Source organism: Pipra filicauda, unplaced genomic scaffold, assembly GCF_003945595.2.
Source record: "Pipra filicauda isolate LSUMZ 115617 unplaced genomic scaffold, ASM394559v2 scaffold83_size3615187_pilon, whole genome shotgun sequence".
Taxonomy (NCBI): domain Eukaryota; kingdom Metazoa; phylum Chordata; class Aves; order Passeriformes; family Pipridae; genus Pipra; species Pipra filicauda.
In genome coordinates, this window is record NW_024105020.1 from 3,372,414 (window position 1) to 3,389,150 (window position 16,737).

Genomic DNA, 16,737 nt, shown 5'->3' on the forward strand with positions numbered 1-16,737 from the left:
TTTTTCAAGCCGATACACTGTCCTTCGCTGTATATCTAATGGCTGAAGAACAGATGAGTCCAGATCAACTTTATCTAAAATGGAAAAAGCTGGTTTCACAGTTGTCCACGGTAAAATATCCAACCTGGTCTATACTGGAGCAGCTTCCTGATGTAGGTTTTCATTTGTACATTAAAATGTGGAATTTATTGTTACATACTATATACCTTGTAGAATGGTAGTGGAATATTTTGAGGAAACTCCCTTTACTCTGGATTCCTCTCCCCTGTCTCCTGTTGTGCTTGATTTTATCTGTAGCTGCCTGCTGCTCACCTTCACACTGCCTCCACCTGGAGCAGCCATCGCTTCAGGGTCTTGCTATTATTTTCCTCATTAGGTGCCTCTCTTACCCCACCCTTGCTATCTATAGTTTTGGCAGTAATACAACAATATTACAGTATTTCTTGTCTCGACTTGATTAGAAATCTTAACGTACGCACTTTGATTTGCTGTTACAGTGAAGATCCTCTGTTATCTGCTATACAAGATGGGCAATTTCTAATAAAAATATCGTTTTTAACAATTACTGATCTTTTTTTCTCGCATTCCCAACATTCCCTGATCTCATAGGCTTAGTCACTGTAACAAGGATTTCTAATGAATGCATATTTCTCTATAGAAGGCAGAAAACATGATAGAAATGTATGTAACACCCTGGCACATGCTCAAGAAAATCAAATAGAATGGCAGAATTCCTTGTGCATGCATTGATGATTTGATTTGAGTGTGAATGCTAGGGACACAGTACAGCTGGAAATCTGTGTGTGCAGTGTGGCTCTAGATATTTATAAATAAAGCAACCTGACTTTCATAAAGGCTGTATCATTATAAAACAATGTCCTTTGAGTTGATTCAGCCTTTAGATACTATAAAAAAAGTGCCTCCAAACTGACTGGAATCCCAGGCACTCTGAGGTATATTAATAACTTTGTCATACATGACCTCTCTCTACCCTTTCACACCTGATGCTGCCAGAAAGATTTCAGTGTTTTTGAAGACAGGCACTTCATTTGCACTGTAATAGTTTGTGACCAAACCTCAATCTTCTGGTTTCCACAAACCACTGCACAACTGTATCACTGTTGCTCCCTGGTACTTATGATAAGCCAAACCATCCCTTACTGGAGGAAATTGTTCATTCTCTGTCTCGCCTTGAAAGAACAAACTTTTAGCTTTGGCTTATCCTAGTGTATTCAGCTTTTTACTAGCTATTTACTAGCTTTTAAATGTGCTGGCAAAATATTTGTTAGATTTTTGAACTCTTCTGGTACCCAAACAATTGAAGCATCTTCACTGTAAACTTCTGTCACTATGTGTGTATCAGCTGTGCTGATACACATTCAGTGTTTTTATGGTGGTGCAAAATGAGTGTCTGAACCCAAAGCACATTTTAGTTTGGGTTTTACATGCTCTTATTTCAAATACTCCATTGAAAATTTCCCCTCCAGCGCAAATCAATCTACTCATTCATTCATTCTTTCACACTCTCACTCCTCCTGTCTCCGCATTTATGCCTCATTATTGTCTTTCATTTTCTGTCTTGCACTTAGCATCCCTACTCCTAAGAACAGATAAATGGGCAGGACCGTCTTGGTCCCTTTGCTCCCTTGTATATCAACCTTTTAAGCTGCATGTATCCCACCAATTCTCCAGCTTTAAATCTGTTCCACGTCCTCACTGTTCTCACATTTAAGAACTTTGTTCCCTTTTCTAAACTAGAATTATGAGTGGCTAGCTTAGTCTTCTTCATTTGCCTCTTGTACTAGCACTGGGAAAAAAACCCAACCACCTTACTTTCTCAGTTCTGCTCTATATGCTTCCCTATGCTTCCCAGACTCTTTACCTCTACTGGCATACCTCATTTCTCGATAAACTACTAGATTTCTTCAATGCCCTGTCCTGGGGGTTCACAGACCAAAGGATATTAGCAGGCAGATGTAAGTGGGAGCATAGGGGACTTTCTACACATTTTAACTAGAATCATCCTGTGATGGGAAGACAGAGATAGGAAAATGTCATGGCAAATAATGAGATGATTCCTCACTGGAATAAGAAACCAGTTCTTTTTCCACTCACCTAAAAAAGAACCCCTCAGTTCAAGGGCAAGCTGTAAACAAGAGTGACTTCCAAAAATGGGAAGAAGCACATCACTGACAATGAACTTGGGAAAGAACAAGAGCTGTGAGAACCTCTTCTTTATTTGCTGAGGAAGACAGGAAGCACTTCCATGCATTTCATGCCTCATACTCCTCCTTTCAGTATAGTCTCTCCAGTATGGGCATGGTGCCTGATAGCATGCTTTTGTGCTTGTGCTAGCAGGCTACCTGGAAAGAAATTCATGTGATCTAAGTAAGGCAATATTACCCCATAGCAGTGAAGAATCAGTAATGTTTGTATCTTTCATCCTCCATTCCGGAAGACACAAACACCGTGTGGGTACCAGGGAGCGGCAAACATTGATGTGCTGTGCCTATCTTAAAATCAAAGGTCATGGAGATCTGCTATCTTTTCTTTTTATTATTATTTTTTATTTTAAATTCTGATTGGCCTGTTATGCACTGTTCCAAGTAGCATTGCTTCTTCAGTGACAAGCGCACCTCCATTAATACCTGATCATGCTACATGTGGCAACTGGAAGACAAATTTGCAGGGATGGAGAAGTTTCTGTTTGCTTCTGTCAGTTTGGAAACACTTCTAGTTAAGTATAGATCTAAAGAAAACTATAAGGAAGAAATAAAATTAAAAGCTGCAGAATGGTATGTGCATATTCAGCAACTACCCTTCTTGCAAGACTGCACATGGCAGATTCGGGAAGCAGCAGTGGATGACTAAGTAGAGAAAACATGTACAACTCAAAAACACAGGTGCGCTGTTGAAGACAACCAGTTGCTGGCTTCTTTTGGAAAAGCGACTCTCTTTCCTCAAGGCCTGAAACTAGATTTTTAAACATGGGCACTACACAACCAGAGGAGATGCCCGGCTTTGCATTATTACTCTATGGCTAGCATTTTAGTCCTACAGTTTGGTTAGATCTATGCACAGTGACAGTAGCCTCCTGTTCCCATGCCTTCCTCCTCCAGTTCAGTGCTCCTACAGTATGGGACTCAGTTTATCCAGTGCATCCAATTTGTTATGGAGATTGTGGGGCAAGGGGTAAAAAGCCTTTATACACATCACTTCCACCATGCCAGTCCAGCCCTTTCCCACTTTCCTATTAAGTGTATCCACATCTTTAATATGGATCCCACTTCTACAGCTTGAATTCTTGCTTCTCCCTGCCATCACACATCAATCACATTCTTCTTAGCTCCCCTCCTGTCTCTTGCTTTTACCCCTAAAATTTTAGTTTATCCCCATTTGCCCTTTACCATGCCTTCCTTCATCCCCACTACACAGTGCCTGTTTTTTCATTTCATGCCACCTCCCTGCAATGTCCTCACCCAAAAGTGTGATCACTTCTTTCTAAGTTCACAACAGATAGACTAAGGGGCCCAGGGGCTATAAGTCAGTCCCAAGCTGTAGGCTGCGCAGTTCTGACACGCAGAACTTAAGGACTTACCTTAAAAACTGAAGGAGCAATTTAAAGGGTGTCTGGAAACTTAAAATACGTCGGGTAAATGTACAATGCAATGCTGTATAGATGCGATTGAGCCCACTCTAAATCCAGCTCTTCTGCCCAGTGCTCTGTCCTGCCTTGATTGCCTGACTTCTAGGCAGGAACAGGTGAAATCCCACGCTCATGCCACTACACTGCTGCTGATACCAGAGGCAACTCTTCTATGGCTAACTGATTTACCTCTGGGTTTTGCAGACATACTATCAAGAATTTTTTTAGAAATTTTTTAGGAGGCCCTTGAAGGGTGAGAACAACATACACCTGAAAACAGTATTTAATATATTTTACTTCTTTGACTTTTTTTTATGCTTTATATATTTTGTGCTGATTAACTGGTTTGAGGTATATGTGGTCTTTTGGGTTTTTTTAGACAATCACTGTAAATGATGTGTCTAAGGGCAGCATTAACTCAGGTTCAGTCCAGCTTGCTTTTGTTCTTTTCCTTACCCCTTGCAACGGATTCCTGTCTCTCTTTGAAAGGGAGTCAACAGGAAGCATGACACTCACAGGAAGGATGTGTGACAGCATTAAACTTCCTGGTGAAGCTTCATTCTTTGTACTATCACAGCCATAAGCATCAGTGCCATAAGTATCCTTACCTACTGATCCTGTGTATCACTATGAGAGACTGTCTCTTTCTTAATACATTAGCAGTTAGATTAGATGCACCATGTACAATGCTTTGCATGGATAAAGAATTTTTGCAAATTTATGTTAAATGTGGCTTTAATTATCTAAAAGAAAAAAGAGATTATGTTAAAGAGTTTTTTTCTTAAATGGAAGACAGAAAAAGAGTGGATTATGTTTTTATTTTTGTTGAAAAGGAATCATCAAAAAACACAAGCCAAGAGTTTCATGTTCTAAGCACTGCTATAGAAAAATATAGAGAAACACACAGAGAAAAACCTTACAATGCCGATTTTTAGCCATAAGAAAAAGTGATCAAATATATCTATAGATAGGTGAAATACTGGAGTCAGGACAAAGTCATGCTTGCTAATGCAGTCTCAGACCCATGTTGCAATGCATTCTCCGATGAATGATATAATAACACGCTTTCCACCCGTCAGTATTACTTTGTCATTCAGCCTAAAGGTCAGATGACAGAATGGCTCCAGATTTAATTTTATCATCCCTGTACGAGGAGTGAATTCTCACTTCCAACTTACTAGGATCCCCGCCTCCTATATTAGTCAGCCCTGCCCCATTCAGCAGGCAGCATCTGGAGAATACATTCCTCATTTTCCACACAAGTTGCAGAGCGGACAATGGTCAAGGCAGGGCTTTGACTTGAACAAGGAACAGCGTTTATGTGATGTGCAGGAAGCATTTTATTTTCCTAAGAACTTTACCTAAGAGACGACAACCAGTAGATCACGAAGCCTGTGGGAGCCAGAAGTAGCTTTGCATTTGTCAGCCTTTGCCCCTGGGCTTGTCAGGCGGTTCTATAAACCCTGCAGTTCAAAGCATTGTGAGGAATGCTTTCTTGCAACACATTTTGTTTAGCATAGCCAAGCCTTGAGTGAACGCTTCTGGCACACCCTATGCATAGAAAGTTTCAGCACATATAACCCTCTTTTTTTTTTAAACTTCTAATTACTACATTTACAGACATTTAGGCATGAGAATGGATGTAGTTTTACTGTATAGTGGAGAAAAGATTACCTGAGTGAGGAATTTTAGGTGTTAGATAAAAACATTTCTGTTGCTGGAAGTAGCATAACGAATCAAGAGATTGACAAGTTTGATTTTTGGGCATCTGCTTATAAATCCATTGCCCTTACACTTTCAAGAGAAATTTTTTAAGCCCCCCACCAAAAAATGTGGGTCTCTACAGAAGCTTGCACTATGGCAGTCATGGTGTCTGAAAGGAGCCTGAGAACATTTAGTACCTACTATTTTTAATGATATAATGAGAAAATGTTTCATGCCTGAGAAATAAATGCCTTTTCTATACCTCAGGGCAAGAGTTGTGCAATCCCGAATGACTTGCCATGCCTAGGCTAGTCTTCAAACCCTTGGTTCCAACTGTATGAGAAGCTGGAGCTCCAGGAAGTCATGTTCCCATCCCAACTGCATGCCTTGTAAGGAACTTTTCTTGCGTATCACTGTTTACCAGTCCTGGAGAGCTGAAGTCAGTGCTTTGGTGTGCTGCAAGACGGCCTGTGGGTGTGTCTTTCCATATGGACATCAATATGTAGATAAGGCTGATCCGTTGATCCTGTAAAGTGACCGATCTTTTATTACTCTGTGATTGTATAGTAAACCAGAGCAAAACAGGGAAAGTGTAAAGCTCAGCACTATCTCTCAGCTGGAAACTGCACTCACAAACTACAGACCAAATACTGCAACCCCAGCCAGACCTGGGGTTCTGGCTATCTGACATCAATGGGAGCTTTTTAATACTATGTTCAGGTTTATGGTGCACATCTTTTTGTATATTTTACTACACTAGAATAATTTTTAGTTTGGCTTCTCTGGGAGAAGAGGGAAGGAATTGGGTCTGTTCAGCCTCAGGAAAAGATGACTGAGAGGGGACCTCATTATTGTGTATAAATATCTAAAGGGGGAGTGTCAAGAGGATGGAGCCGGGCACTTCTCAGTGCTGCCAACCACTAGGACACGAGGCAACGGGCAGAAACTGATGCACAGGAAGTTCCACCTGAACGTGTGGAAGAACTTCTTTACTGTGCGGGTGACTGTGCACTGGAACTGTTGCCCACAGAGGTTGTGGAGCCTTCCTCACTGGAGATATTCAAGAACTGTCTGGACACAGTCTTGTGCCATTTGCTCTAGGACAACCCTGCTTGAGCAGGGAGGTTGGACCAGATGATCCACTGTGGTCCCTTCCAACCTGACCCATTCTGTGGTTCTATGTGATTCTGGGAGCACAGCAACTCCCTAGCCAGGGTGTATTGTTCCTCTGACTTAAATAAAGGACAAGCATGGTTGCTCTTGGTATAAATATTGTCAACGGCTTAGCCTAAATTAAGAATTAACAAGAACAGAAAGCTTGAATCTGCTATATATAGATTTCTGCGACTGAGTTGGCCAGCGTATTTCTGTCTCCCAAATGAATGAATGCACGGCGTTGTCCCGGCGCCTGTTGACAATGAATTTACTCCCCATGGATTTCCCCGCGGCTGCAGCAGCAGTGGCCGGGCCAGCGGCAGGGGCAGGAGCAGTGGCCAGGACAGCGGCAGGGGTGGTGGCAAGGGCAGGGGCAGGGGGGGCAGCGGCAGGAGAGGGGGGGAGAGCAGCAGTGGCCGGGCCAGCGGCAGCGGCCCCGGAGCCGCCCGTGCCCGCGCCCGGTGCCGTCCCGCGGGCCGCCCTCGGGCCGCTCTGCCCTCGCGCTTTCCCTCCTCCCAGCCCGGTGGTTGGGGCGCGGGGCTGAGGCGAGGCCGTGCCGTAGCAACCGGGCGGTCTCCGGGTTCACAAGCGCACTGAGGGCGGGCAGGCGGGCGGGCGGTGGCGCGGCCGGAGGCAGGTGAGGGCCGCCGGGCTGGGGGAGGAGAGGCGGCGGCAGAGGCGGCGGCGGCAGAGGCGGCGGCCCCACGTCCCGCCGCAGGGCAGCGGCGGCGCGGCCTCGGCGCTGGCGGGGGGGTGTGCCGCCGAGCCGTGATCCTTCATCCCAGAGGCCTCGGCTTCTCTCCCCCGCCCGTTTCCATGCGGCGTATCCGGGGACGCGGCCGGTTACCTCAGGTGGCCGCTGCGAGGGCGCAGCGCCGGTGAGTGGCATGGCCATGCCTCACCCTGGCCCTTGCTCCGCACCCCCGCTTCAGGCCCTGCTGGGGTTTTGACCCCTCTGACCCATTTGAGAGGGAACCTTATCAGTATGTATAAATATCTAAAGGGGGGTGCCAAGAGGATGGAGCCAGGCTCTTCTCGGTGCTGCCAACCACTAGGACACGAGGCAACGGGCAGAAACTGAGCATGTGGAAGAACTTCTTTCCTGTGTGAGTGACCGTGCGCTGGAACAGATTGTTCAGAGGGGTTGTGGAGTCTCCCTTCTGGAGATACTCCCGAATTGTCTGGATGCAATCCTGTGCCATATGCTCTAGGACAACCCTGCTTCAGCAGGGAGGTTGACCAGATGATCCACTGTGGTCCCTTCCAACCTTTCTTGTTCTGTGATTCTGTGATTCAATTTCTTCAGTGGGCAGCCGCCCACCTCAGCCCCCCCCCTCCTTTCACCGTGGATTCAGTGTTTCGGATGGTGTGTGGTGGCTTCTTGTGCTATAGGGAGTGTGGGCTTTCCCGAGGCATTCCCTCCTGTGAGGGGCAGCCAGGTGGAATGGCCTCAGCAAACACTGCCATTCACACGTGTCTTACAAACTCTGAGCAGGTGCTGGGTGAAAGTTTTTGTGGTTTGTTTGCACTGGCCCGAGTGGAAAGCTTAGAGGTGCCCAGATGAACTCTGGTTCATCATTTGAAAATAACCTGTTTGGATTCAGATCTTGGGCTCAAGGTTATCCCAGCTGTCATCGGTTTTGAACTTGCTGTTTCCAAGACTTGAGGTAAAACTTGCAGTTTCCACTGAAAGTTGCTTTGTCTCCTTTCAAATGCTCCTTTTCATACAGAGGCAGTGTTTCATGTCCAGGTGCTGTTCAAGCAGCTGAGCGTGGTGCTGGAGGCTACACCCCTGGGCATCTGGAAAATGTGATGGCACCTGGGATTCATTCTCTGATGCAGGCTGCCACCTGAAATGTGTCTCAGCTACTACTGTGAGAGTGTTGTGGCACTGTTTCTGCATTCTGAGAGAGAAATGGCACAAGCTTGGTGGCTTGCTATGGCCATTCACTATGGCTGTTTTCTGCCATGGCTCCCCTGTGGCAAGGGCTCCTTTTTACTGTGCTGATCAGGCTAGTCAGGAGCTGTGCTGCTGGGGAGCATCTTCTGCACAACACCTGGAGAGTTAGGGTGCAGAACAGAGTCCTGTTTTTTTAAAGTCATCCCTTCCTTTTACACTGTTCATGTCTTTCTGCATGAGCAGGACAAAGACTGGAATGCTTTATATGTTTCCATATGGGTATTTAAACCCATATGAGAGGAATAAATAGCATGTTCCATTCTGTAATAAAGAAAGAGGGAAGAGACTAAGTCCTTGGGTTAATATTTTATCCCATTTTTCCTTTTCCTGTGGGAAAAACTGCTTGACGACAATAGCTAACAGCTGTGCCTGCTAAGTGGTTCATAAATATCCCTCATTCATTCATCTTATTTATTAAAAGAAGAACCAAGTAAATGACAAAGCATGATGCCTCAAAGCAGTACTCAAAGCAATATATGCTACCTTGCTTTGTCTGGTGTTTTGTTTTCTGTTCATGTGCTGTGTCTTATTCATAGTTGGACCTTATACCACATTCTTGTACATGTATACACACATAATTCTTTTTTTTTGTGAGTCGTCTTGTAGTCTTATAGGCAAAGTTGTGAATCTCTTCACAAAATTGTATCTCAGATACTCCCAGGTTTAGTCATAAATTGGATTATAACAAAGGTAAGGTATACTGCAAAGCAATAATAGAATATAATACAACCGGCCGACAGCAGGCCAAAACACCACAGTTATTTTTCTAGTATATTGTCTTTTTTTTAATTATAATTTAGATTGAAGGAAGGGAAATGATATTACCAATTTCCTACTTTCTCATTTTTGAGTATGGGGCTCACTGCCAAACTTGACTTCAGCCTTTCTTGACATAGGGAGTGGCTATTCTTTTTACTTTATACTATTATTTTTCTTGAGAAAAATCTTGATCTCATGAGGAAAATCTTGATCTCATCCTTCTGCAGTTTATTACTGGCTGGACCTGTGGAGCTCATCTCCAGTTTATATTTACCTTTGCATGGCAATATTTTAAATTTCTTAAAACATAATAATTCCTCAGGGTTTAAGAAGAAAGCAAAGAGGAGCTGCCAGTCAAGAGATCTGTCATGACTGCCAGTACATCTAAGAGAATTGCCTGGAGTGACTGTGAGTATTTCAACACTGTTTTTGCATAGATTCCATGTTTTCCCAGATAATTTCCAGTTTCCTTTGAAACTTTGTAGCATGCATGCTGCTAGCTGTGTACAAGCCATTCTGAAGCTGTGCTACTCTTCCCTGGGCTGTGTGTGGGGTGCTGTGCTTGCCTTTATGTGCTTTTGAAGAAGGAAACTGGGAATGACTGTTCAAGTGACTACAAACAATGCCTGACTATATACAGAGCTCGAGGAGCTGCAAACCTTCACCTGCCTCTCTCTAGAGTTAACATCTGTTGCTGCTGCTTCTGTGTGGAGCAAAGGAGAAGGGCTGGTAAAATGCCAACCTCTACAAGCATGCCAGCCAGCATCCTGCTTGTAGGACTGATTACTGTGAAAGAGCTGGTGCCAGTCTACACTGTATAGAAGCTCTCTGTCACTGAGAGATGATTTCTGAAGATAGTCTCATTTCCTGTATGTAGTGCTAACTGAGGAATTATCTAATGAACCTTTGTAACCAGGTCAGTTGTTATAATATTTGATCTTAGCAGAGAGTTCTGATCATATTCCATACTAGACTGAAGATTATTTTGTAGTCATTAAAGATAAAAGTATCCTTCTTTGTATTTTGGAGCAGTTTGATGCATGCAGTACATTTACAGGCAACTTACAGTATATGGGTAATGGAGAACTAGGATATACCAGATGATGCTGGGGAAAATGAATAGAAAATTTCAAAGTCCACAGAAAATACACTTAGATACAGCAAGGGTATTTAATCAACTAGAGGCAGCTTAACTCATGCAGAGTATTTTGGGAATGAACAGGAAATACCAAGGTCCTCCTAGAACCTCTGTGCTGAGGAACAGAGGCATTACTGTTGTCATTGCTTCCATTTCTCCCTCAGCCACTCTCTGCTCTGAGCTGTCTCTGCTGCCAGATGCAAGTGGAGCAAGCCCAGCCAACTATACATCGGTGCTGAGATGTGTTCCATGGCCCATAGAATTTAAAACGAAAATGTACCTTCATTTCTATGATTTCCTGTGCATGCACATGATATGTCACAGCCCAGAGCAGATACTGCCAGAACCATCATTTATACTTGAGGAAAATTGTGTGAGGAGAGGGAGTTTCACCAGCCTTGCAATAAAGTCAGGATCTGCTGCAGGCATTGCTATTGCTTATGGTAGGACTTCAACATATATTTGCTAGGAAATCGTGTTTATTACATAATGCTACTAAATGTGCATGTAGTGATGGTCTGACAATCTTTCAATGCCTATTATGAGTTCTGATTCCCAAGGCTTAGGAGAGATGTCTTAGGAGCTGGAAGAATTTCCATTTGGCAAACCAGACTTAGATTTCAGGGCTTGAATTTCAGCACACAAGAGACATTTTCTTTAATAAATTGAAGATAAATGTGTATGAATGAAGAAAAAGATATAACGGCAAGTAGATATGTTGAACTGAGAGCAGCTTTCCAGATTAAGAACATTGTTTATTATAAAAAAAGAAAACAAGAGATGAGCTATATATGTACAGAGGACCATGGAATATAGGTGAAGAAAGGAGATAATTAATTTCATTTGGTTTTGGAATTGTTTGGTTAAAGTATAAAAGTTGTGTTTCCCTCATTTATCTTTACAACAGATGTCTTCGATTCAAAGCACAGGCAAGATCTTGAAGATTCCCATGAGGCCCACAGGAAAGAATCAAAAGAGAAGGAAAGAAGACTGGCAGTCAGTCAGTGGAGCACAGATGTACAATCCCTTGTTTCATCTTCTGAATGGCTTCAACGTTATGGTCTCAAAAGAAACAAATTGTCCCTCTCCCAGATTTTGTCACAGATTGGATTCCAGCACAGGAAAGGTATAAGACAAATCAGTAATAGGATAATAAACCCTAACTTTGAGTAGTCTGTAGGGTCACACTAATTTTGCACCCCAATGTACACGTTGCAGATTTTTACATTGTCTCTCATGATAATGGCAGAAAGGGAAGCTGTATCCATAGTTGCTGATGTTACCAGTTCAGAGAACTGAGAAACTCTATCTCTTTTTAATATGAGAAGGACTTAGGATCTGAGAAGGGCTTTCCTTACCAACTCTACTGTCACTTTACCCGGGCTCCTGTTCACATCCTGTCCAATTTAGCTGTAGTGGGCAGTAGCTCAGGCTGCTGAAGCTGCTCGTATTTTTCCTGCAGATAGCATGTGATAAAATCTCTATCTGTTTTCACATTGCAAATATAATGTATGTCGTGCCATAATCTGCTATTGATGGTCAGGGTTAGCTAACCTGCTTGGGAATAGTATAGTATTTCCAGGTATTCAGCTTTAAGCAAACAGTTACATTTAATTAGAATTCAGTCTGCTTTTCGTGCAAAGTCAGGCTATAGAAAAATGTTCCTTTGCAGTTATCTGACAGCTGGAGGGGAAGAGTTTGCTAATAATTATTAACTGCTGCCATAATGGTGCTTTGCAGAGCATGGTAAGATATTACTTTCTTTGAACAGCTTGCTGCCTGAGAAGTAGGAATTGTAATGTATTGCAATTGTTCTAGGTTGCATAACTTAAGATTTTGGCTGACCTGTGTCCATGGGGCATTCAAAGATCACCAGTGCAGTTCCTGAAATACTGTATGCTGCAGATGAAGAAGCTGTTAAGCAGGGTGCAAGTTGTCACAGTGTTAGGAGCAGAATGTACTGGCTTGGCAAGGCAGCATGTTGTACAGATAGCCACTTTATGACGTTAAATGTTCCCACCCCTAATGTTTTCCTATCAGTAGAAGATTTCTAGCTACTGAAAGAGCAGAACGCAACCTTTTCCTTAGATGCACTCAATTCTGCACCCATTTAGTTGTGTAAGAGAACAGCATTATCTGTACCAGATTTTGTATTTTGTTTGACAGACAAATATTTGCAAGTCCTGTTGTGAGGTTGCCTAAACCTCCATTTATTAAAGTCCCATGTAGCCTTTTGGCCTATAAATAATTAGATGTGGGGTTTTTTCCCACTTCTGACTAAACTATCAGGGAGCAGCAAAAGCAGGGCTGCTCTATGAGGGCAGAGTGAGCCAGGAGCCAAAAAGGGACTGCAGCCCAGGCAGTGCCCTCACTGAACATGATGCAGTCTTGCAGCAGGGTGAGCTGATTAACCGTGTCTAGGGCCCAGCCAGGGAGTGCAGCCAGGAGCAACAGGAGATGGAGCTAGAGGTAAGACTAGAGCCAAGGCCATCACGCAGGTCTCAGAGTATCCATTAAACAGAACTGCAGACAAGGCTATAATACAGGGCTGAGGGACCTACCCAGCAGAGAGGTCCACTAGCAGAACTTGAGACAGGTATACCTACGACATGGCTAGAGCAGAAACCGTGTGCCCAGGCCTGATGTACCCTGTGAAACTCTGTGTGATGCACCTAGAAACCCCAGCTGAGGCTGATGAGGGCAGTCAGGGCCTGTTGGGGGCCTCAGGGCCCCATCATAGATATAGAAAGAAAATAATTGTAAAACAAAAACAAAATTAGAATTTCTCTGAAGTTTCTTAATGTCAAGTGCTCGATACTGATGCATGTGCCTCATATAGATGATATACACATCAGCCTGAAAAACATCTGTTTGAAGTAGTCTTAAAGATTTAGCAGCTTGATCTCTTGTAAATTTTACTGTAGATTATGTGACCACCTTGGGGAAACCTGTGGCTTCTCGGTATGCAGATGGTCTGTTTCCTCAGTACAAGAGAGCACAAGATGGCAGTGTGTATAATGTAAGTGTGGCTGACTTGTGGTAACTTCCTTGTGCACTTAGAAGTTATTATCACTGTGGCAGAATGATGTGACTAAAATGCCTCCCTGCGTCATAAATACTTAAATTCTTTGTGAGAACTTTATCTTTTGATAATTTTTTCTTCTTTTCTGTCAAACTGTTAGTGATAACCATCAGTGGTAGAAAAGCTAGCTATCTTTTTTCATTTCAAAGTGTTATGCTCTTGCCTTGCTGCAGCATTGCAGTAAATCTTTCCCAGATAAGATGCAGTTTCTAAGCAACATTTACCCTGTCTTGAAAGAGGGAACCCTTAAAAAGAAGATGCTCAGAATGAGTTAAAAAAAATAAAATCATAATCAATAAAACAAATCAGGATGCTGAAATAAGAAGACAAAATGCGCTGTCACCGCCAATGCAAAGCACTGCTTTGCTTAGTGCCAGCAGGTCACAAAAGGCTCAGCCTATTCTATAGAGACAGCTAGCTGGATCTCTGCCCAGGCTTGTGTTCTAAGGAATGTCTTAGCAACAGCTGCTGCCGGCCCTATTGTTAAGAGGATGGATTCTGATTGAAGAGATGTGCCTGTGAGTGGGGAAGGGAGAGAGTTAATTTATAAAGGATTTTACAAAAGCAAATGGCTTGTCATTTTTTCTGATGACTAGAGTAACTTCTGAGGGACAAGGGTAAAGAACCATTTCAGGGAGCCTTTTTCCCTCATTTTTTTCCCCATATGAAATATCTACATAATGTCTTTTAATCTTAGGACATGATGAGAGCAGCAGCGAAAACGTTTTTGCCACTATACAAGATCTGGTCAGATCTCATTTAGGATATTGTGTACAATATTGTGTACAATTACCACAGGCTGAGATGAAGCAATTCAAACCAGAGCAGGTACTGGGAAGAGCTAGTAGGATGAACTGCAATGGAGTGCTGATCTTATAAGAGGGCTTGCTTGATGCTGAAATGTAAGTCTGACAAAGACTGATGAAGGGTCGTGTTATTGCCCCTTGAATGCTACAGAAAGGCAAATGACAGGGATAGAGAAAAGCTATGGTTTTCTGTGCTAAAAGGGATGCTAGTCCAGAAATAAATGGGTATGAATTGCCATGAATGAAATTCATCTGGACAGTCATAAGTTTTCCAGCCCTCAGAGAAATGGAAATCTGGACTGGCTAAATACAAGTAAGAGAGTATTGCAAGAAAGCATCTTTATTTTAAAATGGAGTTTGGTCAGTGTAGTGCAATAAGCTTCTTTGTATGTGTCTGACTGTCATAGGAGGAAACTGGATTTCTAAATGCTCCTTCCCAAGCCTACATTCCTTTGGCAGACTGCCTGAGACTCTGTATCTGGGAGGCACATTACAGGGCACTAGCTGATATTAAAGAACACAGAAAAATACAAATGAGAAGAAGTGTGCAGACTGACACAGAAAATTACTTCTCCCTGAGAAACGATCTTGTTTAAAAACATTTGTATAGTCAAGGTTTTGTACTTAGTCCCGGAAAGGTAGTTAGAGATAGAAGGCAATCAGTAAATTGGCTCACATGGGTCAGAGATTTTGGGGGAATATCTTTACTGGAATCTCTGGTGCATTTTTAAACCCACAGGTCATGGTGAATGTGTATACATGTATTCATAGGGAGGATCTGCTGGTTTTAATTTTGATACTGAATCTAGACTTTTCTTATATTTCTGAAATGGTATGGGAAGTTTTAGTTGTTGGTTGCAGTTATCTGAACTAAATTTCTCTAAATACCTACCTGCAAATAGTTAATCTGTAATGCTGGCTGTTTTTAGTGAAATAATAGTACAAACAAGAAACATTTTGCATTTTCCTTTCAAATGCTAAAGACAAGGTGGAGATTGAAGTGCCCCAAAACCAAACCGTATGCTCCCTTGTATTGCTGTAAAAAAAATTTAAGAGCCAGTCAAAATTCTAGTCTAAGAAGGTACAAAGTTTCTCTGTCTTGTTTGTTCACCCATCTGCTCTGCAGCCCTTTCTACATCCTAGACTGTGTTCAGCTCATTCTAATTGCTCCAGTTTTGAGACAGACAAGTCAGACAACCCACTGGCACTGTCCCATGCTCATATAAAAAGATTATGAAAAGCAATTAGGAACAAAATGCAGTGCCTTTTCTTTATAGCTTAGATGCATTTGTCAAGTATTTGCTCTTGAAATAGTGGAAGGAAAATGGGTTGTTCCTTGGTTGGCATATCTGACACTTGCAAACCAGCTATTGCAGCTGTGCTGAGCTTGGGGCTGCATTTGTATTATTTGTTTTGATGTTCAATTTCCTTCTCTCCCTTATTTAAATGAAGCTGACAGCCAAAAAAGAACTGATTCTTCATTTTGTGGATTGTCTAATGGGAGCTATTGAGCTGTATAAGCAGCGAATGGAATGGTTAACCAGTGAGAGCCGGCAGATATTTGGAGTGATTCAAGAACGGTGCATTGTCATTGTTTTGGATTTTGGCACTGCAGCTCCAACTGAATTTGATCTATGTCGGGATGCACTTTCGATGGTACTTGTGGAACAGGTGATCCAAATTGCCAGATTCAACCTCATTCGGTAAGCAGAAAGAATCATAGAATCAGAGTGGTTTGGGTTGGAAGATGCCTTTGAAGGTCATCTGGTCCAACAGCCCTGCAATGAGCAGGGACATATTGCACTGGATCACGTTGCTCAAAGCCCCATCCAGCCTGACTTTGAATGTTTCCAGGGATGAGGCATCTCCCACTTCTTTGGGCAACCCGTTCCCGTGTTTGAGTACCCTCATTGTAAAAAAATTCTTCCCTATATCTGGTCTGAATCTACTTTCTTTTAGTTTAAAACCATCACCCCTTCATCTATTGCTACAAGCCCTACTAAAAAGTCTCTCCCAGTTTTTCTTATAAGTCCCTTTAAGTGCTGAAAGGCCACAGTCAGGTTTGCCCAGAGCCCTCTCCAAGCGGAACAAAGAAGTCCATGTTGGCCCATTGCTGGAGAATAGAAAGGAGCTGCATATTATATAGCTATGTACTTGTATAAGATGCTTTCTATACTGTAAATTGTCATGATTCATGTCATTCATCTATAGATTTTCCACCAAGATCCTCCCCTAGTCACTTGAACTTGCTACTTCCATTTAAAAGAAGACCTCCGTTACCATGAAGAACAGATAAAGAGGAACAGAACCCAAATACTGATATATGCAGTCTACAAATGTAGCACAGAAACCCAACAGGATAGGTGGACTTTACAATAGCAGTAGTGCCCTTCAGGCATTGATATATTCGAGAGTGAAAAAGTGAGGTCCTATCTGACCATCCAGGCATTCTTGTATTTTTAGGCATTAAGGTTTCTGCCTTGCAGC

General features: G+C 42.8%; 1 protein-coding gene across 8 annotated transcripts in view; it reads left to right on the top strand.

Moving 5' to 3' along the window:
- Positions 1-7,016: 7,016 nt before the first annotated feature.
- Positions 7,017-16,737, top strand: part of VWA3B (von Willebrand factor A domain containing 3B) — a 72,510-nt gene continuing 62,789 nt past the window's right edge. For 5 of the 8 annotated variants that reach the window (XM_039390560.1, XM_039390563.1, XM_039390566.1 and 2 more), the window contains exons 1-5: positions 7,217-7,611; positions 9,547-9,632; positions 11,270-11,488; positions 13,287-13,381; positions 15,703-15,953. In XM_039390560.1, coding sequence (XP_039246494.1) covers positions 9,593-9,632; positions 11,270-11,488; positions 13,287-13,381; positions 15,703-15,953 — 605 coding nt within the window. In that variant the 5' untranslated portion in view covers positions 7,217-7,611; positions 9,547-9,592. Of the gene's footprint in view, positions 7,143-7,216; positions 7,612-9,546; positions 9,633-11,269; positions 11,489-13,286; positions 13,382-15,702; positions 15,954-16,737 lie in introns of those variants that run through there. The other 3 variants (XM_039390561.1, XM_027718136.2, XM_039390562.1) reach the window with 3 other exon arrangements.